Source organism: Acromyrmex echinatior, chromosome 7 (assembly GCF_024713525.1).
Source record: "Acromyrmex echinatior isolate Ae372 chromosome 7, ASM2471352v2, whole genome shotgun sequence".
Classification (NCBI taxonomy): domain Eukaryota; kingdom Metazoa; phylum Arthropoda; class Insecta; order Hymenoptera; family Formicidae; genus Acromyrmex; species Acromyrmex echinatior.
In genome coordinates this window covers 12,067,483-12,088,463 of record NC_141858.1, presented here as the reverse complement: position 1 = coordinate 12,088,463, position 20,981 = coordinate 12,067,483, and the positions used below count along the sequence as shown (strand labels likewise).

General features: G+C 30.3%; 3 protein-coding genes across 5 annotated transcripts in view; 1 reads left to right on the top strand and 2 right to left on the bottom strand.

The window, feature by feature from the left end:
* Window positions 1-15: 15 nt before the first annotated feature.
* Window positions 16-788, bottom strand: LOC147909207 (uncharacterized). The gene has a single exon (XM_087407648.1). The coding sequence runs from the start codon at window positions 349-351 to the stop codon at window positions 16-18; it is 336 nt and encodes a 111-aa protein (XP_087263774.1). The 5' UTR covers window positions 352-788.
* Window positions 789-2,658: 1,870 nt separating this feature from the next.
* Window positions 2,659-5,976, bottom strand: LOC105149992 (Cyclin-dependent kinase subunit 85A). Of its 2 annotated transcripts, none has more exons than XM_011062771.2 (4): window positions 5,899-5,976; window positions 5,056-5,115; window positions 4,415-4,542; window positions 2,659-4,317 (listed from the first exon to the last, which is right to left on the bottom strand). In XM_011062771.2, exons 1-4 carry the CDS (start codon window positions 5,964-5,966, stop codon window positions 4,220-4,222), a joined length of 354 nt encoding a protein of 117 aa, XP_011061073.2. In that variant the 5' UTR covers window positions 5,967-5,976; the 3' UTR covers window positions 2,659-4,219. The 2 variants fall into 2 exon arrangements, with proteins under 2 accessions (XP_011061073.2, XP_087263773.1); XM_087407647.1 differs by having other exon boundaries at window positions 5,850-5,913.
* A 1,397-nt stretch (window positions 5,977-7,373) lies between these two features.
* Window positions 7,374-20,981, top strand: part of Rat1 (5'-3' exoribonuclease 2 Rat1) — a 37,250-nt gene continuing 23,642 nt past the window's right edge. The window contains exons 1-16 of one of the 2 annotated variants that reach the window (XM_087407680.1): window positions 7,374-7,620; window positions 8,623-8,750; window positions 8,831-8,942; window positions 9,018-9,191; window positions 9,441-9,603; window positions 9,691-10,151; window positions 10,588-10,794; window positions 11,007-11,147; window positions 11,260-11,423; window positions 11,569-11,737; window positions 11,819-11,908; window positions 12,399-12,555; window positions 13,223-13,451; window positions 13,728-13,934; window positions 14,374-14,453; window positions 14,952-19,941. In XM_087407680.1, coding sequence (XP_087263806.1) covers window positions 7,546-7,620; window positions 8,623-8,750; window positions 8,831-8,942; window positions 9,018-9,191; window positions 9,441-9,603; window positions 9,691-10,151; window positions 10,588-10,794; window positions 11,007-11,147; window positions 11,260-11,423; window positions 11,569-11,737; window positions 11,819-11,908; window positions 12,399-12,555; window positions 13,223-13,451; window positions 13,728-13,934; window positions 14,374-14,453; window positions 14,952-14,965 — 2,571 coding nt within the window. In that variant the 5' untranslated portion in view covers window positions 7,374-7,545 and the 3' untranslated portion in view covers window positions 14,966-19,941. Of the gene's footprint in view, window positions 7,621-8,622; window positions 8,751-8,830; window positions 8,943-9,017; window positions 9,192-9,440; window positions 9,604-9,690; window positions 10,152-10,587; window positions 10,795-11,006; window positions 11,148-11,259; window positions 11,424-11,568; window positions 11,738-11,818; window positions 11,909-12,398; window positions 12,556-13,222; window positions 13,452-13,727; window positions 13,935-14,373; window positions 14,454-14,951; window positions 19,942-20,981 lie in introns of those variants that run through there. The other variant, XM_011062769.2, reaches the window with a different exon arrangement.

Genomic DNA, 20,981 nt, shown 5'->3' with positions numbered 1-20,981 from the left:
GCCGTCACGCTGGCGTCACTTTCTCTTCGACTTCTGTATTCTCATCTCCGACTCGATAGCGGTGTCAGGACCCTGCTTTTCCTTCCTGTCATTACCCTTCTTCCCTTTATCATGAGCGTAACGAGCCTTGTCACCTCTCAATGCTGTTAGATGTTTACTCGAATGAACTTCTTTACACGGTTCTTCGAACTCTTCAGGGTCCTGCTTCGAATCGGAACAGACTTCCACACGCACGTAGCTTTGCAGCAGGTCATGGTGATGCAAGCCAGGGTTTAGGATGTCCATAACGTGATGCTCCATCGCGCTCGTAGACATTGCGTTTTCAGCGACGATTTGCGGTACATCGCCCATCTTCACTTGTCGATTTTAACAATATTTTATCTGATAATTATATTACAATATTGTACAATAGGAATTTACAATGATTTACTTTATAAAACTCTCAGTTCCTCTTTCATATATTTTTGCTTTGCACATAACAGCAGAAATCGAGGAATCCTCAGCTAGGAAACGCGAACAGATGATCCTCGCCTACGTGCCAAGATACGTGTGGTTGCCGACACCTTAAAATAGGTGACTCGTTTCCTTAGAAACGAATAACAACACTAGCATAAGTCAAATATGCTAATTCTACCCCTTGTGAGATTCAGAAATATAAAAAAAGAACAAGAACACACTCTGTATATTTGAATGATATATAGAATATTCTTGAGATTGCCAAAGTTTGATAACGTATTTTTTCGTTTATTTATTTGGCTGTGTTCCAAATTCATTGCCAGCCTAAAAATTTATAATTTATGTTGTTTACGTGACATTCGATTTTCAACATTGGCAGTGAATTATAATACTACCTCTTAAAGCAAAGAAGAGATCGTGATTATAAAATCTTTTTTTTTATATTTTTTTAGCAAATGTACCTTTTAATTTTTCAATCCACCTGACTGCAAAGTCTTTTGCAAATACGTCTAAAAAATTCATAAAGATTTGGATTCTTAAGATAGATCCCATTACAGCACAAATTATTCCAGTAATATCCCAGAATATTTATGATAAAATCTATTACTATATATTTTTTTTAATGTTATATAAATATTTTATACACATTTTATATAAAGCTTTATTAAATATTTTATTAAAATACAGACTAAATATTTTATGCAATATTTATGATAAATATAATATTTTTTACTTCGATTATAATGTCTTATTATAATGTCTTATTAAGTATTTTCATATCATTTACTATAACATTTTTTTTGCAATAAATATTTTATAATATTATTATAATAAATATTAATTTGTGCAATATATATATATATCTAAGACCAAAAAAAAGATATTTACAAAATATTTAAAATAAGTCTTATAAATATTTACAAATATTTTGTAAATATTTTATAAATATTGTGTGCTATTTAAGATTATAACAATTGAAAAGTTCCAATAATATTACAGTAATATATTGCAACGTTCCAATAATATTACAGTAATCTTGTAACGTTGCAGTAATATTGCTGGAGTAATTTATGAAAAATTCTAATCCATATTCAGAACGCACTTTTATCAATAAATACACGCTCTTATTTCTAAAATTTTATAATACGTAACTATATGCTAAGTAAGCCCTGATATTGTCATGATGCAAGAATACCAAGTGTAACATTTTTATAATGATAATTGAATACAATTGCACTTCAATCCACAATGGGAATGTACATCTAATGGTATTCTTACGTCATGGATATTGCTGGTCCATTTGTTTTGAAGAAATTATCTCGTAAGTTGTACACTTCATATTGATATCTTCTAAACTCAAATATAATAATTTATGCATTTCTTTCCGCTTCATTGCGCTAATTATCACAGAACAACGTATTCAACTAACGTATTAGATTATAATATAAAAAAGTTGATAACATTTATCTATGTTTTTCGTTATATAATGTGCCCTCAAAATTCTTGTTTCGACAGCTTTGTTCTTCGATCTTGATACATCAGGGGGATTATTAAAATTCGTCAAGATTTCTATATTTCTATTTGAATACTTTGTTTTCATATCCCCCAAAATACAATAAATATATTAAACATTCTGTTTAAAAATATATTAAATAATAAATTTAAAACTTACTTGATTGTACAAAAATATGGCCTTATCGTAACTTCCATTTTTCATATGAATGGTTGCTTCATTTACTAAAACTGTGTTTCGTACAAGAGATTCTCGCCGTACTACTGGCTGTCCTTTTGGATGATGAACCATATCGTCTTTTTAGGTTTAGAAATCACTCAATCAATATTAATGTAGAATTTAAGGAACATTGTTCAAAACAATAAAATCGCTTTTTAAAAATTTTTAAATCAAAATACAAAGCAATCGATATTAAATTAACATTAATAGCAAAATTGTTTTTATTATAAACAAATAAAAAATAAAATTAATATTATTATCAAAATAAATATTAATATCAAAACTCACAAACTCGAAAATTTTTAATTTAATTAAAAATTTACAAAACTCTAAAAAAAATATACGAACAAAAGTAGAACTTTTCAATTTTAATTAACATCAAGAAATACACAGATAATAAATGCAAAAAAATATACTCACTGTGATGTCACTTATACATAGTTGAGAATTACGAAAAAATATTCGATTAATAATAATTATTCAATTTCTTTTCGTTTTTAATTAATTTAACACAGATCAGATTTCAAACATCGGTGAATCGCTACACAATGTACAAGAGCCATCGTTCCAATCGGGTATGGTTGCTTCTATCGTCTTAAATTCTTAACTTACAACAAAACTTTTCCATCCATACTTTTTGCGCTGTCTCCCTACCCGCAATATTAAGAAATAATCGATAAGAAAGTCAGAGAAAGGGATAATAAGGAAGAATAACTACATGACAATTCTTATTCTTTACTCACTACTACACGCTGCATCTCTGATTACTAACGGAAAAGCCATTAAATGGCTCGCATGCTTTCGTGAATGTTTCCTATCAATCCATTGTTATCGTCCTTGCTCGATTATTTATGTCATTTAGCCGAAGAAACGCACGCGATCTACATATATTATTAACCGATTATCGTTCTATCACAATTCTGTGAAAATAAATCTTGGACAATCATATACCTAAATAAATTTTGTAATAGCTCTTTAGATTCATCTTGTATATAATTTATTTGTAATAATGCATAAACTGTATGCTAGAGAAAAAGGCACAAAACTTTTTAATATAAAATTTCGTTTTCCAAATCATAAAAATTTTATCAAATTAGTTGGTTGCAATTATTAAAATTTTAATTATAATAAAAGTATTTATGAATAAATTTTAGTTTTAATATCAATTCGTTAAGATAATCTTCTGCCTTTTGCTCTGCAAATTATAGAAAGTAAATTCAATTTTATAAGCAAGTTATATTACATTATAACATTTCGAATTCTAATATAAAAATTTATACAAAATTGTTACAATATATAAAAATTATTATAAACAGGCAGCAACGCGTGACTTCTTGTTAGAAGGAAATGTTCCAATATAGATATATGTACTTTTCAAAGTACGAAAAGTTTAGCTAATAGATAAACAGATTTTATAATTATTCATCGCGTGCTGCGCGCGGACACGCGAAGTTCCGAAGAAAGAAAATACACGCTTGAAATGATTAACATTTTAAATGCAGAGTACCCCAGATCCATCACGCAATCTTTCAGCAATAAGCTCATCAATAAATTTATAGCTAATCGAATTTGCTTCTTATTCAATATTTCTCTTTTTCTTTTATCTTCAATTAGCTTTTTTTCTTTTGACAAAGTTCTCTTGTGTTATGTGACATATATGGAATTTGCAACACTTGGATATAAATTTGGAAATATCGCGAAAAACTTTCATAACTTGTCTGTTTTCTAAAATTTATTGAAGAAAAGATGTTGCAAATTTTCTACACAAAATTATTACGCAAATAATTACATGTTTTTTAAAAAAAGATTCATTTAGAGAAGTCAACAATACTTGATAGATAATTGTAAGATATTCTTTTATATTTTATATTGTGTGAAAGATGTAGATGGGGACGATAAAATATAATATATTCTGATGCTTATAATTTTTAACTATTAATAAATACTTATAAATATGGTAGAATACAATCTTATATCAACGGATATCTCATTTTCATTCATATCATCTCACATTAGATTATCACATCAGATTCAATTATAACAAGTAATAGGTTCTCCTTGTAAAGTGGTACATCTAGGTGCTGTCACAAGATCAGGTCTCATTCTGCGAAATAATAAAACATGTGGTTCTGAAAAAAAAATTTAGATTGTATTAATAAATGATGCTGATTATAATTCATGATGTATACACATTTCCCTAAATAATTTTCATTTATCAAATCGTACCTGGTCCATGCATCATATAATGAACCCATCCAGGACTCTGTTGAACTCCTAAATTTCTCCATTCGGTTTCTGTCATGAGATGAGTCTTTGGAACATGTCTGGCTATATCAACTGGCAGTATTACATGCCTATACATAATTTTTAATTGAAATTATATGACTTTATTTATACTGACATTAACTTGAGTTCAACGTATTAGATTATATTCATAAAAACTTATAAAATAGTTTAAAGTCTTTTACATATTTTTATATATAAGAAAATCTTCTTTTTAATTGAAAATCTCGGAAAAGAGAATTTCTTCTATTTAAATTTCTGTATTCATATCCAATTTTATAAAAAATCGGTATAATTTCAAAATTAAATTTGCCAATGATTATCATAAGATATATTTTACACAAATAATATAATGTGACTTAAATTATAAAAAGAAAAATATAATTGTAATAAAAGTTGACAATATTTAAATAATAGTAAAAACTAATTTTTATAACTCATTACTCAGACAACATGCATGTTTAAAAATGAAATGATGTCTTAAAGATACCTAAAAGACATTTTCAAGACGTCTTATGTTTCAATTTTGAATTTTTTATTGTTTAAGTATTTTTAAAGATATGATTCATAGTCCAAATTCTTACCTGTATTCATATCTATCATCATTGTACTTTTCAGAATACTGAATCTGGTCTACTGGCATTCTAATTGAAATTAAGATAAGTAGGTAAACAACAAAAGTTAAACAATCTAAAAAAAATAAAAATAGTATCAACTAATCTTAAAGTTTTAAGAAAAAGTCTTTATATATAAAATTGTTCTGTGATAATATCTTGTTTGATATAACTAATTGTGAAAGAAATTCTATTATTCTCTGGTAATTTAATTCATAAAATTGAGCTACTTAAAATAAACATAAAAATAAGACAGTTGTTGATATAAATATAAATATAAAGATTTTTACAATATTCAAATTTTTATAGCATTATTACAAATTTTAATAGAAGATTTTCATTTAATTAAAACAGCAAGAAATCTAATGAAATTGTGAGATAAAATTAGCAAAGGAATAAGTTTGTATCCGTATATATAATATAATTTCCTTAATGTAAAAAATGGATCAACTCAGGCAAGATTATTTTATTTTAATAGATTATAAATTTATTTGTTAGTAAAACAAAAGAATTCTCTAACTTGAAAAATTTTAATACTATTACGTGAAAAATTTTAATATATTATTAACATAATATAAAAATCAACGTTTTCAATCAACGTTATAATTACATTCGCGCGTTTATTCAGTCGGTACGACAGATTTCCTAACCTTCAAAAATATTGTTTTTGAGAGGACTTGTTCAATAATATCGCAAATAATAGCAAGATTCATAAATTAGCGACGAGAAAAAATAATTTTAATCTATTTTTATTATTTACTTACATTAGTATTCGATTTATCTATCAATTTAATATTTAATCGCACAACATACCTGTTGCACTCGAAGATGGGAGGACATATATTTTGATATATTTTAGAACGCAAGTATATTTGAACCATGGTATATGAATATTTAGATACGATTTATTGCGACTTTTGCGAATGATGAAAGCGCATCGATTTTGAAGTTTCTCAAGAGGACAATTTATTGGATAATTTATTAATTCGTTATATATTTTAGATTAAATATAAAGAAATTTTATTATTATTTACATATATTTTATTATTATTTATTTATACTTTATTATTATTAAATACTTTCGCGTTGCTTGCACTCTTTGCACTCAGCATCTTCGCTTTCTTTTTTTTTTCAACGTTTAAAATAAATTGCGAATTTCAAGTAACGCGAACAAACCTATTATTTAAGACGGTCTTGAAATAAGAACAAATTATGAATATTGATTTCTGATTGGTTTATGACATCTTAAATACTGAAGTTACCGACGGAACATGCATTTCGAATTTTTCCATTCATTTCGTTTTCCTTATATAAAATAAAATGTTTTTTTCTAGAATAAAAAAATCAACACAAATAATTATAGGAAACTACAAATTTATATAAAAAAAAATTGTAAACAATTCCTGTTATCACGTAGGTTATTATTTTTTCACATATATACATATATAACACATATATACATATATAATGAATTGAAGTATATTGGGTCATCTAAAAAGTATCCGCGGTACTTTGTCACTAGATATATGACCATCAACACACATCTAGTGACAAAAAACAGCGGATACTTTTTAGATGACCCAATATATCTAAACAAAAAGTACTTTCCCACACATTTACATACATTTGAATAATGTATAAGAATATAATAAGACCTTCAAATTATGATTTTAAAACTATCAACAAGAAATGAGCGATTTATACTCTACATTTTAAACTCATATCTCTTGAGCAACATCTATAAATTTCATCCTTATCAGTTTTCACCAATTTTCTTTACTAAATGCATCAATAGTCTAGTTTCTATCGAAGGTTTAAACCGAATTAGAATGTAAGAACCAACCAATTACAGTCGAACATTCCTCTGTCGTTCGATTGTAACAGGTGAATACTCGACTGTAATTGGTTGGTTCTTACATTCTGATCCGGATTAAATCCTCGGTGAAAACTGGGCCAATAAAATTATAAAAAAATTTGAAAATGTATCATAGCTTTCTCTATTAAGAAAAACTGGTGCAATTGAGTGCACATACACACGCACACACACACACACACACACAATATCATTTTTAATATTAATAAATTAATTAATTCTTTTGAAATTATAAAGTTGTGACAACAAAGATATGTAATTAAAAATAATTAAATTATTTATCAATACTGAAAATATGTGAATTGATTTGTATTCAATTGTACTCAGAGTGCACTAGTGTTACACTAAATTTCCATGAGTGGCACCAAAAGCCGAGTGGCATGAAATCATATCTCGTGTTTCATATCATATATAATATTAATTCATGATTAACCAAGCGAAACAACTCTAACCTATTCGCCTATTTCATATTAAAGTTAAACGTAAGCATTGATGTTGGTTGATGCTGTTGATTTAATATGACATAGTAGTGCTGTAACGGTAATTATAAGTTTTTATAATACTATCAAGCAAGCTACGAACGAGCAATGGGTGTCCCAGCATTTTTTCGTTGGCTAAGCCGCAAATATCCCTCCGTAATTGTGGAGTGCATCGAACAAAAGGTAGGTTAGATTGTTGATAAGTTTTCCTCTGTTTTACATGTTTGTCATTTGTATTTACATTTTATTCACGTTTACATCTCGTTTCCTGAGATATAATCCTTGCACTTATGGATTGCACAAATTTTTTAATTACGTGCATTATTATATTTTAGTTAAGCTCATAATAAATTTCTGAAACTTTCTAGGATGGTTATTATAATCCTTTATTTGCTTTTATTTGTCAAATTTAATATCTAGGAAATTAAAGTTAATATTTAGTAAGTTTGTGTATATTTAAATTATTTTCGTATTTTAAATATTAAAAATCTCAAATTAATGTAATATTAGGGTGCATTCTGTTTCATGCATAATATGGACGATGCTTCATTTATCCTTGTTTAATATTCGGTGAACAATAAGGATAAATAAATGATGCATTATTTCATGTGTGAAACGGAATGCACTCTTAGAACAAATGATTATAAAAATTTTGAACTGTTTTGTTAAAAAAGATTTTAAAAAATTAAAAGATAATTTGTATAACATGTGCTTTGTTTTTAGAATTACATTATTTAATTTTTTTTTATTTCTAATAATTTAGAATAAATAAAAGCTCAATAGATTCTTTGATCCGTATTCAAATGTTTTCAATATGATCAATATACAAGCCTATATTCAGAATGCTTTTACAACAATGTTAGTGCACTAATATACTATATGTTAAGCATATTATAGAATTTCAGAGATAAAAGCATTCTGAATGTGGGCCACAATATTTAATTAAAATATAAAGTGTTTAGTTAAAATATTACTTCATTAAAATACTAAATGTTCTCACAAATGTTTACTTAACACAAAATACATACATATAAGATGATAATATTATCTTAAGTAAAATATTTTTTAATTAATAATCATATGATTTCATGTTTAAAATGAATTAATTTCACTGCCAAATTATTTCAATAATATTCTAAATCCAATGATATATAAGAGTAAAATTTTGATATTTTATATTTATAGTCAGTATCTGCAGATGGGGTATGCATTCCTGTGAATTCAGCAGAACCGAATCCAAATGGGGTAGAATTTGATAATTTGTATCTTGATATGAATGGTATAATACATCCTTGTACGCATCCTGAGGATAAGTAAGTACAAATAAGATGTTACAAATAGTTTATTGTCTATGATAAATTGTTTATGTGATCTTGTACTATGTAAATATAAGGCCAGCTCCCAAGGATGAAGATGAGATGATGGAGGCTATTTTCGAGTGTATTGACAGATTGTTTCGCATTGTTAGACCAAGGAAATTACTTTACATGGCAATTGATGGAGTTGTAAGTATTTTTGCATATAAAATATAAGGAGAGGAAAACTAATGAGATTATAATGTCTAATGAGTTGTTATGCAGGCACCCAGAGCAAAAATGAATCAACAAAGATCTCGGCGATTTCGTGCAGCAAAAGAATCAACAGAAAAGATTAATGAAATAGAGAGGATACGCTCCGAATTAACCCTCAAAGGAGCATCCTTGCCTCCCGAAAAATCGAAGGAAGAGCATTTCGACAGTAATTGTATTACTCCGGTTTGTAACCATAAATTATAATATTGTAATTGAATTTATAATAACGAATAGAATATAAAATATGTATAAAAATCAATTTTGTTTATATTGTTATTATTATCATTTAACGAAATAAAATATTTAAGATCTGAAACATATTTATACTTTTTAATAAATAAAATGGAATTTTTTGCAATTAATTGTTATTAATTTTGAAAAATATATCAGTCACTATAAAGTTACGTATATATCGGAAGCTTCATATTTCAGGGCACGCCATTTATGGCAAGATTATCATCATGTTTACATTACTACATTCATGATCGCTTGAATAATGATCCAGGCTGGAGGAATATTAAAGTAATATTAAGCGATGCTAATGTTCCCGGCGAAGGAGAACATAAAATAATGGATTTTATACGACGACAAAGAGGTAAATATTTATATACAGTATTATTTTATGTATAGGTTATAGAATTCATTAGAAATAATAATTTTTGTTGTTTTTAATGTGTTATAGCGCAACCCGATCACGATCCTAATACACAACATGTTTTATGCGGAGCCGATGCCGATTTAATTATGTTAGGTCTTGCTACACACGAACCCAATTTTACTATTATTCGTGAAGAATTTAAACCGAATAAACCAAAACCATGCGATATATGTGGTCAGTTAGGGCATGAAATGCGTGAGTGTACAGGCGCGGAACCAAACCAAAAGCCAGAGGAGAATACATATGGATCTGAATGCCAGTTCATATTCGTGCGATTGAATGTCCTCAGAGAATATTTAGAAAGAGAATTGCATATGCCAAATCTACCATTCAAATATGATTTTGAACGAGCTGTTGATGATTGGGTGTTTATGTGTTTCTTCGTAGGAAACGATTTTTTGCCTCATCTCCCTTCTCTGGAGATTAGAGAAGGCGCAATTGACAGACTTGTTGCTTTATATAAAAGAGCAGTATATAAAACCGGAGTATGTAACATTTTTTACAAAGCAAGATGATAAAAAATTAATAATTAGAAAATTATATCCTTATTAATTCTGATTTAAAAAATATACCTTTTTGTAATATACTTTATATTACAATATAATAATTACACAAATAATATAATTGTTAAATATTGTTTAAAGAATTGAGGTATATTTTGTACATATTTCATTTTTATACTATATATATTAATTTTTTATACTAAATTTCTTTGTTAATTATTTCTGACTTACTTAAAAAGATTTAGATCTTGTATCTCTCTCTATTTGTATATATACATTTATATATACATTTATAATTATCAATTTGATTTACCTTTAAATTCTATAAATTTATGAAAATGTCTATTGGATATTAATATTATTGCTAAAGCAAATATTTGTTTATAGAAAGTAATTTAATTTTTTAAATTATTTTCAGGGTTTTTTGACAGATAGCGGTGACGTTAATTTAGATCGTGTACAATTGATAATGTCAGAGCTTGGAGACGCAGAAGATGAAATCTTTAAGAAGAGGCAACAAAATGAATTGGCTTTTAAACAACGTGAAAAAGACAAAAAGAAGAGGAACGAGATCATTAGTAGTTTTAAACCAACGTGGATTCCTGCAGGTCAATTTGCACCCACTGTAAGATTTTCATTTTATTACGTATTCTATATTTACAAAAAACTAAACTGATATTAATTTTATTGAAATTGATTTAATTGAAATGTTTCTAAATAAAATTTTGAAAATTAATAGCTCACCGAATGTTGCTAAGAAAAAATTTAATAAGCACTTGTAATTCGGTGAGTAAAGTGTGACATACAATTTTTAAAATATATTTATAATTTTTACAGCCCCTTGGACAAACGGTAAAACCTATAGAGAATGCACGTTATGAAGCTTATAAAATGCGTGTGCAGGGTAGGAATTACAATACGAATGCTGCCGATAACACGAACGCTAATAACGCCTTGGAAAGCATGCTAAGACCTGAGGTATTCCATTTCGTTTTTTTAGCAGTGAATATTCCATATTCTTAAATATTTGCATTGTTTTTTTAATATATACGCGTAGTATGTAACTTATAGTTTTTTATTTTATTACTAGAATTCGGGCAATAAAGGGCAGAAACGTAAAATTAATGAGGTTTCATCGAATGATGATTCGGATGATGACCAGGCGCACGATGAGGTGCGACTTTGGGAGGATGGTTTTAAAGATCGATACTATGAATCTAAATTTGACGTATCTCCCGATAATCTCGCATTTAGGTAATACAGAGAAAAATAGAATAATTTTTATAAACGTTTTTAAATTTTGTAAATATTTTTTATTTCTGTTTTTTATTTTTTATAAATAGAATTTATTTTGTAAAAGTATCTCACATTAATGTTGGTTTTACTTGTTTGCTTGTAGAAATAACGTTGCTTTACAATATGTTCGAGGTTTATGTTGGGTTTTACGATATTATTATCAAGGTTGTGCGTCGTGGCGATGGTATTTTCCATATCATTATGCACCATTTGCAAGCGACTTTATTAATATTGGCGGTCTCTCTACAGAATTTGAGAAGGGTACTGTACCAGTAAGTATTACATATTCTTTGTAAAATACAAACATTTCTTACAAATGTGTAATTAATGTGTTATTAATGTTTTTTTTACAGTTTCGTCCATTGGAACAATTGATGGGTGTATTTCCTGCTGCTAGTAGAAAACATGTACCTAAACCATGGGCTAAATTAATGACAGATCCAGTATGTATTTTTTATCATGATTTGAAAAATGAAAACAAAATGATATTATCATTTTAAACAATCAAATTAAAGTGATTTGATAAAATATTATTGCTGGAGGCTTTGATTTACTTATCGTAAAGAAATAATTTAGATAAAAAAGCTTTATCTTCTTTGATAAATTTGATGTTTTATAATGAGTACACACATAAAACACAATACATTATTTCAATAAAGTCTAATTAAAATTATTGATTTCTTAGTATTTTTTAATACTTTTTTCAAATAATATTGAAAGCAAATATAATCATTTTATAAATAAAAAGAAAAAAGAAGGAAATAATATAATATGAATAGGTTGATTATATGAATGAGATTATATGTTGATAAATATGAATAAAATAAAATGCTAAAGAATAATTATTATATACATAATTAAATAGGAATTCATGGTAAATTTTATAATAAATTACTTCAATATTATTTTTATCTGTAGCTTATTTATTCACAGAAATCTCAGATCATTGATTTTTACCCAGAAGATTTTAAAATTGACTTAAACGGAAAGAAATTTGCTTGGCAAGGCGTAGCTTTGCTTCCGTTTGTTGATGAAAAAAGATTATTCAAGGCTTTGGCGCCATACTACGATAGTTTAACAGAAGCAGAAAGTAAGTGATACAAACGTTTTTTGAAAGACCTATTTCATGCAAATTTATCCATATTTGATGATTGTCGGTCGACAAATAATTAGCGCATAGTTTCTGAAAATTGTATAAATTCACAAAAAATATTAGACATGAAGATCTATCTTGACTTAATATGGCGTTTTCCATTTATTTTTAATGACATCTCGCTGGTGTAAACAAATTAAATTCAATTCAAATTTTGCGCTCCCTTGAAGCAGGCTACAAATTCGAATTTCGAAAGCTAAGTTCACGGCATTAAGGCCAGTATATTTGTAGTCGGTTCTTACATTTAAGAAACGTCATAAATAAATACAGTCTTAAAATATTATGAGCCATATTAGTAGCTTAAAACATTGCTAAAATAAGAACAGACTATGAATATATCGATATAGAAAGTTTGAATCGTATCACTAACCTCTTTGCGATATGCGATTTCTCGATAACTTCAGCCAACTTCAGCTCATCAAGGATATCGAAGAATGCGTTCCAATGAGTTCTGGCCTAATTTTCTTAATTTTCTCAGAAAAAGAGTTGTATTTACATTTGAATACTTTAAAGTTAACGTGCGGAATGATATAATTCTAAAATATACATATATATAAATGCACATATCAAATATTATATTTATTTCATGTTTTATGATTTTCAGAAATGAGAAACGTTCGCGGTGACGACAGGCTGTATGTCGGAATAGAGAATAGTGGTTACAACTTTGTAAAAGGTCTGTACAAGAATCGCATAGGATTCGATAAGGAGGTCGAGATAAGCATAGACGGGATGCGAGGTACTGTATTTCTATCGGAAGACTGTGTGAGTGATGGTGGTACATTGCCTTCACCTGTGAGAGGTTTACCGGTTAGGAACAACAAAGTATACTGGTTTGTATACATTCGTTATGCAATCTCCTTAAAACAAACTATAATCTGCACTGGGATTCTGTAACTCTTAACAAGTCAATATCGTTATATTATCATTATGCAGTTTTTTTTATAATATAATACCTGCACAATGATAATTTAATGATAACTTAATGAAAACCAACATTTTTGATTGTCGTCAAGAGTTGCAAAATCCCAATGTTGATTATCTAATATTATTCGTTGACAATGAAAGATAGAAGAAAGTTTAGAGTGTATCTTTCTCTCGGCTTACAGTATCAAGTTTAAGGATCCCAAGTACAATAACAGCTACATTTTCCTTGCTCGCAAACTGAAGGGAGCTAAAGAACCGCCGCGCGTCCTGAAACCGCAAGACTTCGATGCTTTGAATCACAAAAACGGGACTCAGTGGGTACCACAAATCGGTTTCACTCGATCTACACAGTCAGCTTCGTTAGGACAGGCAGGACGTAGAATGCTCGAGTAAGTATTAATTGTTATGATCAGCCGTTTACCGTATAACTTTATTGATAAATATCTCTCTAAAATTGATAAATGTCTTACGGTTATTTAGAATCTAGCTCCCTTTTTGTTTTTTTTTGTTTCGAGCAACATCGAAGATGTATAAAAAATATTTACAATAAAAATATTTGCTGTTGATACAGTAGAATAATTCGCAATTGCACAAATTACAAATGAAAGTCTCATCTAATAATGACACAATTTAAGAATATTTTAAATTAGATATTTAATTTAAATCTCAGATAAATTTACGACTTTTTTCAAGTATTTTATTATTTTTGTATGGAATAATATTTAATTATATAAAATTTTATATATTAAAGAAGTAATTTCTTTTTTGCAAAATATTCTATTATTATGTTAATGCAGACGTTAAATAAGACAAATTGTTTTCTTACAGTCATCATGTGAATCGTAATAATAGATCGACTGCGTATGCGAATGTTCCTCCGCCGACGAATTTGTATATGGAACTTCATGGTAAGTCACATCATTATTATACGCATGCCTCTCGCGTTAGGAGCTAATTAATACGTTTACTAGAAATATAGAATTATGATATTAAAGATGAAAAAAAGCAAGTAGGAAATACTCGAAGCGATTTTCTTATTAAGATAATTACACTGATATCAGTCTCTGACTTTATTGAAATTAAAGCACAAAATTATGCACGAGAAAAATTTATATTGAATAATCAAGATTAGAAATTGAATAGTTTATCTAAATAAATCAACTAAATATGAGAAGCAAATTGGCGCTTTTCACATATTTAATTAAAATTTATATTAATATTATTAAAATTCTGAAATATGAACGAAATTATAAAACTTAATGAACAAGTATTCCACTGTGTTATTCCACTATATTACATTAAAGGTGATTATGAAAGGATTATTTTTCATCGTCACGTTAATGCCTTTCTTCAGAAGCGGTTCTGCACCAATTATTTTTTCGTGCTTATTGCGCATAAATTTCTAGGACTTTTGACATAGCTAGGTGATGCACGAGACGTGTTTACGCTGAGATCGAAACGTCATGTGAGGAAGGGATTGAATTGAAGGGTCGGGAAGGGCTTGCGTTGCGACCCTAACGAAAGAGCGTTTCGTAATCAGTCAGTCAGTGAGTCAATCGTTTTCTAACTGGGACCAGTTTCTCCTACTACTTGTTTTACCCCTTGTTCTTCTGACAATACCGAGATTAGAAGAGTCGAATTAAAGCCCGCACGCGACTTCTTCAGGTTCGACGGCATTGAGAGGAAATTTTTTTTCGTATCGTATCGACTCGCATTTCTTATTTTGCCTTTTATTTAATTACGGTTTAAAAAATCATCGCTAATAAGATTATTTATATCGAACTATGGATGGTCGTTAATCTTATTCTTTTATCAATTAGAGAGAACAAACTTTTCAGTTTGTCCTCTTTTGACTAACATAGATAAATTTTTCTTACATGATTTAGATCTAAATTATATTCTACTTTATCTCTGCACGAAATTAGAAAGAAGAGGGAGATTTATGACAAATTCATCTAATGTAAAAAAATTTTATTTTATTTGTAGAAAGATGTCTTCTTAAAATAAATGATATCCAAAGGAATGATTTGAATTTAAATTATATTCTATCTCTTCATAAAATTAGAAAGAAAGGAGACAAGTTGCCCCACGTCGTGTCACGAAGATGGGCGGTGGTGAACCGTTGGTAGGTGGACAAACGATGAATCGGCGGAGAGTAGTTGACGTCGGCTGGCGCGGAGGGCTCGAAAGCACGAGTCGTGGGGGTGGGATGGGCTTAGGGAGTCGGAGGGATGCGAACCCTCGGCTCCTGGATTAGCTCCGAGGGTAGTTTGTCACGTAGAGCGTGACTCCGGCCGTTTTGTTGTTTGGCACGTCGAGGCAACGACGGTTCCCCGGTTTCGCCCAATTATAAAACAAACGCGGCGCACTCCGTAATTATCCAATTAGCGGACGTGCCTACTGTCGTACCGCCTCCTCCTGTTCATCGTGTTCTCTTCTTCCGTCTTTGTTGCGTTCCCCGGTATGTTCATTCGTACAAAAGCTGTTGTGATATCAGGATACGCACAGAAGTCATGAAAAATGTTTCCTATAACGATTTCGATTAACATTTTATTGCTAAGCAATTTATTTACGTTAAGAAGAATTTTTGGTATTTTTTTATTATAATTATATGGTATAATATACTTAGGAACTCTATAATGGAACTCCTTATTATATATTTTTCTATGCAATTATAAGCACAAGTAAGAAAAATTTTTATCTGAGTTATTTCTCAAATATTGACGAAACTATGAAAATATTTTGAATAACGTATAGGAGAAGCCATTTTGCAGAATAATAACATGCATTCTGATAATAATGCAACTCTAAACAATTTGTCCAAACAAATTTAAATAAAAGATATCAGCTTTATTTAAATTTAAGACAAAAATGAGAAAAATGAGAGAGAGAGAGAGAGAGAGAGAGAGAGAGAGAGAGAGAGAGAGAGAGAGAGAGAGATGAGATGAGATGAGATGAGAGACAAATGCATGTAACATAGGTTTGTCTGCGTTGTTTCAAATCCCCCAAATTTTTGTAACTTAAAAGGAGAAAAATATATATTCGAACTTTGAAGAGAAAAAGCGAAGATGCTGACTGCAAAAAGTAACACGAACAAATCTAATAGCATTTGCTTTGATTTGAAATTTGAACAAAACAAGAGTGTTTGTTTCAATTGCATTCATTACAATGTGCTTTATTTTATTAAATTTACCATCCAATTGATTTTTCCAAATAATTTTTATATTACTCATTTCTTATACGTTATTTTTTATACGTTGTATCTTATTCCTGCATTATATGCTTCAGCTCTATCGCCGACTGTCTTTACGCGTGAACATAAAAACAAAACGTTATATGGGGTACGATGAGCGTGTGTGATTGATTTACTGAGGGGAGTAAATGCCACGCGCAGACAGAAGCGAACCCTCGAAAGTAAGTGTCGAGGATACGAAATGGTTTTCCTGCGAAAAACGCAAGAAGTTCGCCTTTTCTCTTCCTCGCAGATGCATTATTATACTTTAACAGTTTATTTACTCGGACTTAAAATTCTACAATTCTTTAATGGACTCAATATTATCTAAAGATTTAAGAGAAATTAATTCAGAATTAGAGTATACAGGATATTTCGAATATTGACAATACACATAAAGAACGATTTTGCTGAAATGTGTAAGAATGTAGCTATTACAGATACACATGAAAATAATCACATTAAATCACCAAAATAATTATGCAGGACGCTCAAGTATGGTGATAATGCCGTAAACAGTTTTCTAGCAACCAGCTCGAGCATCCAATGTAATTATTTTAACGATTGACTAACTAGCTAAATTTTTAGATACATCAGAAAAACTATTCTTTTCGTCTATTCCAGAGATACAACAAATACTTGATAAAAGCACATCTCCTTATAAGATGTCATTGTTTAAATTTATATATTATGAAATATCAATATAATATGCAGTATAATCAAGCAAAGGGAACTATCAGTAATCAGGAACAAATCAAAGGAGAAATAATTAATAAAACTGCGATTGATATTTTTTTTTATATTTCTAATATTTCACATTGTGACCCTGTATTCGCATTCTTTTAATCTCGATAAGATTTATTCTCGGAATAGAGATTAACAGATTACTATTAATCGCTACGCACCAATGCGTCCTTACGCGTATATATACGTAGATTCTCTATTGTATGCTTGACGTATGCTAAACGCGCTCGCGTTGTACATTATTAACCCGGTATGCGCAATCTGACGATGTTGAAGTAGCGAAACGATGTAGGCGAGCGAATAAACAAGTAAACGGTATCTTCGCTGGGAGGGACAGGAGCTCGGCCGACGGGGGATGGTCGTACTTTGTCCGCTCGTCCATCTCCGTGTCCGGATGACAGGTGCAGGGAGCCCTCGTTAGACAAATTAAGCAACCTTTCTGGCCTCGCGGTGCTGTCGGTGTTATATCTTCGTCTACTTTCATCTCCCGTCCATTTTCTCTCTCCGCACGCACGCACGCACATTTGTACGCACACACGTGCGCGACTATTCGCTGGGACTGGTTTCGAGTGGACTGCAAACACTCGTGTAGCAGCAGCAGCAGCAGCAGCCAGCAGCAGCAACAGCAGCAGCAGCAGCAGAGGCTCGAATTGTGTAGAGACTGGGCATAAGACGAGTCTCTGTACGGCTACCGTGACAGAAACGCCGATATGAAAACGATGATATGAGTCCATCTCGAACCAGTAAAGTCCTAGAAAATTATATCTCCTATCGAGACATCTCCCATCGATAGGAGATTTCTCTAATTTCGTTTATATGTATTTCAATATACAAGAGATCGCACGCTCTTCAGCATCATTTTAATCAAACAACTTTGATCTTCCAAGCGAAATTATATTTATGGAATTGCGGATTTTTCATTGATATTAAATTTCTCTTAAAATGGCATTTTCTTTCTCTCTGCATCTTTGTTTTGAAAAACAAAGAATATTAAAAATTTGGTTCCATCGATGGGGAAGATTAACTTCTAGATTAGATTGAAGTTAATTTAAGCGTCATTTTAAGATCAATTACGATCTTTCAAGCGAAATTATAAATAGATTTATGTAATTGCAGATTTTTTAAATTTCTCATAAAGTAGCATTTTCTTTCTTTCTGCATCTTTGTTTCGAAAAACAAAGAATTATTAGACCCGGTTTCACCAATAGGGGATTAACTTTAATTTCGGGGGGGGGGGGTCAATTTACTCTTTATCTTTTTCTAATTCTTACTTAGAGATTAAAGTTAATTTTACAAAGCAAGAAACAGGCACAGCAAAGAACATTGTAGATTAGGCTTAAGAGTTCGTAAATACGCGTATTTTACGAGACGAGTCTTTTTGTACCGTTAAAGCTGATGCGAAAATTAATTACAGCGACGTATAGCTTCCAGTGTTAACTCATCGGAAAACGGATATAGGTACGCAAAACGCGTAAGTGCTGTACACGCGTGAAGAATTCTTAAAGAAGAGGTAGGAGAGACGCGACTGTGAAGGGAGACAGGACGAAAGGTTGCGCGTCTTCTCTTCTGCCGTTTCTTTAACCATTCATTCAAACCCGCGGCCTATTCACGGTACGTTTATCTACCTGCGCATCATGGGATCCCCATTAAAGACGGGTTCCATTCACCTACGCGTGCAATGACGAACTTATCCCTCGGATCTTGGCAGGCAGTCAATGTCCACGGTTCTCTTTTGACCCTCGCTTCAAGACGATGAGAGGAACATTTGATAATCCTTGACGCCAAAAGACAGGCGGAAATTTAATCGCCATTGACTTGGTTTTTCAGAGGGAAAAAGAGAAGGACAGAAAAGAATTACGAGAATTACGCTTCACGATAGCCGTTGAATTTTGCACTTCGATTACTAATAACACGCGGCTTTCACGGCCAATAAAAACTTGGCTTACATTAACGAGATCTGCCAATCTCATTACCAGACATTTGCCTTACAGTTATTCTTTTCAATTCAGATACATAATTACGTCATATATAATATTCAAGAAACTCTTTTATGCTCTTTGATATTTTCACTGCGAGAATATTTCTAATATTGATTATATTTTTACTTTTTTATTCGCATTTCCTTTTATCTTTCTGTGTCTACTGTAAATTAAATTTATTAAAATTAGAAGCTAAACATTTTTCTGTGCGAATTTATACGCTTTTATTGAGGGTTTTCAAAAATTTTCAACACTGAATTATATAAAAGTTAATAATTAGGATGTTAGAAAAGGAAAATATTTCATATTTTATTTTGATACTTCTAAATATAAAGAACGCGAAATATCTTCTAAGATATTCTTCTAAGATACTTTTCTATTTTATCTTCCTATTTTTATACTAATAATGCTGTGAAGAAGTATAATAAAAAAAAAAGAAAACTTGATAAATATTACTATTTTACACAAATTTCCTTCTATTTTCTTTTTTGTTTAATGGTGTATAATTTTTAACATAAATCTATTGTTTTGATATAAACGTCTCTACAGCATTTAAGATATTCTGTGTATTTGTATCAGAGATCCAAGTGGCTTAAATCATATCGAGAAGGGGCGTATCTCGACAATCGCGCATCGGTTATTGGCGACGATATTTGACGCGATATAAATTAGTCGATGGATGATAATATCGGAGCGGCGTGCTTCTGTGGGATATAAGGCATGAGGCTTGTTTTCCATGGTATGGGGTTGACGGGCGTCACCGGCAGCGCCGCGGCTAATTTCTTCGGCATTGAGCCGCATTGTGCTCTAAATCGGCCTTCCCGCTCTCCTCCTCTTGCAAAATCTACCCGCCGCAACCGCTCGTCGGGAACCCTCGGTGAAATTTGTCAGAATCCATTGAGAGCCGGGGTCAGCTATTTTGTTTGCGTGATAGCTATGCCTGTGAACGGCTTTACTAAAAACTAACTTGCATCTCGCGCGCTTGCATCGTTTGATCTTCTTAATTACACGGAAAGAACAGTTTGCTAAAGTTTCTAAAAATTTAGCTAGACATAGAGATCATAAAAGAATTTTATTGGATATCAAAATAATTATGTAAAATGCTTAAACATGGTGAGTAATGTTAATGCAAAAAGTTTTGATCTACGAATGGCTTTACTAAAAACTAACTTGCATTTCGCATGCTTGCATTGTTGATCTTCTTAAAGAACAGTTTTTGATTAAGTTTCTAAAACTTTACTTACTATTTAGATCTGAAAATAATTTTGTTGGACTGGCAAAATAATTACAGAATGCTGAAACGTGATGAGCAATGCTCCAAAAAGTTTCTGGTAACTAACTTGAGCGTTCTAATAATTATTTTGATGGTCCAACAAAGTTATTTTCAGATATGTATCTAGTTAAATTTTTAGGTACTTCAGCAAAATTATTCTTTGTATTTTTCGCGCGTAAATTGCTTCTGTCCGAAAAAATGTACGAAC

Bases quoted from the DNA above. Each gene is read 5' to 3' on its own strand.
- LOC147909207 (XM_087407648.1), bottom strand. From the start codon at position 351: ATGGGCGATGTACCGCAAATCGTCGCTGAAAACGCAATGTCTACGAGC.
- LOC105149992 (XM_011062771.2), bottom strand. From the start codon at position 5,966: ATGGTTCAAATATACTTGCGTTCTAAAATATATCAAAATATATGTCCT. The intron at 5,116-5,898 runs GTATGTTGTGCG...AATTTCAATTAG, and splicing joins CCCATCTTCGAGTGCAACAG to AATGCCAGTAGACCAGATTC. The intron at 4,543-5,055 runs GTAAGAATTTGG...AATTATGTATAG, and splicing joins GATGATAGATATGAATACAG to GCATGTAATACTGCCAGTTG.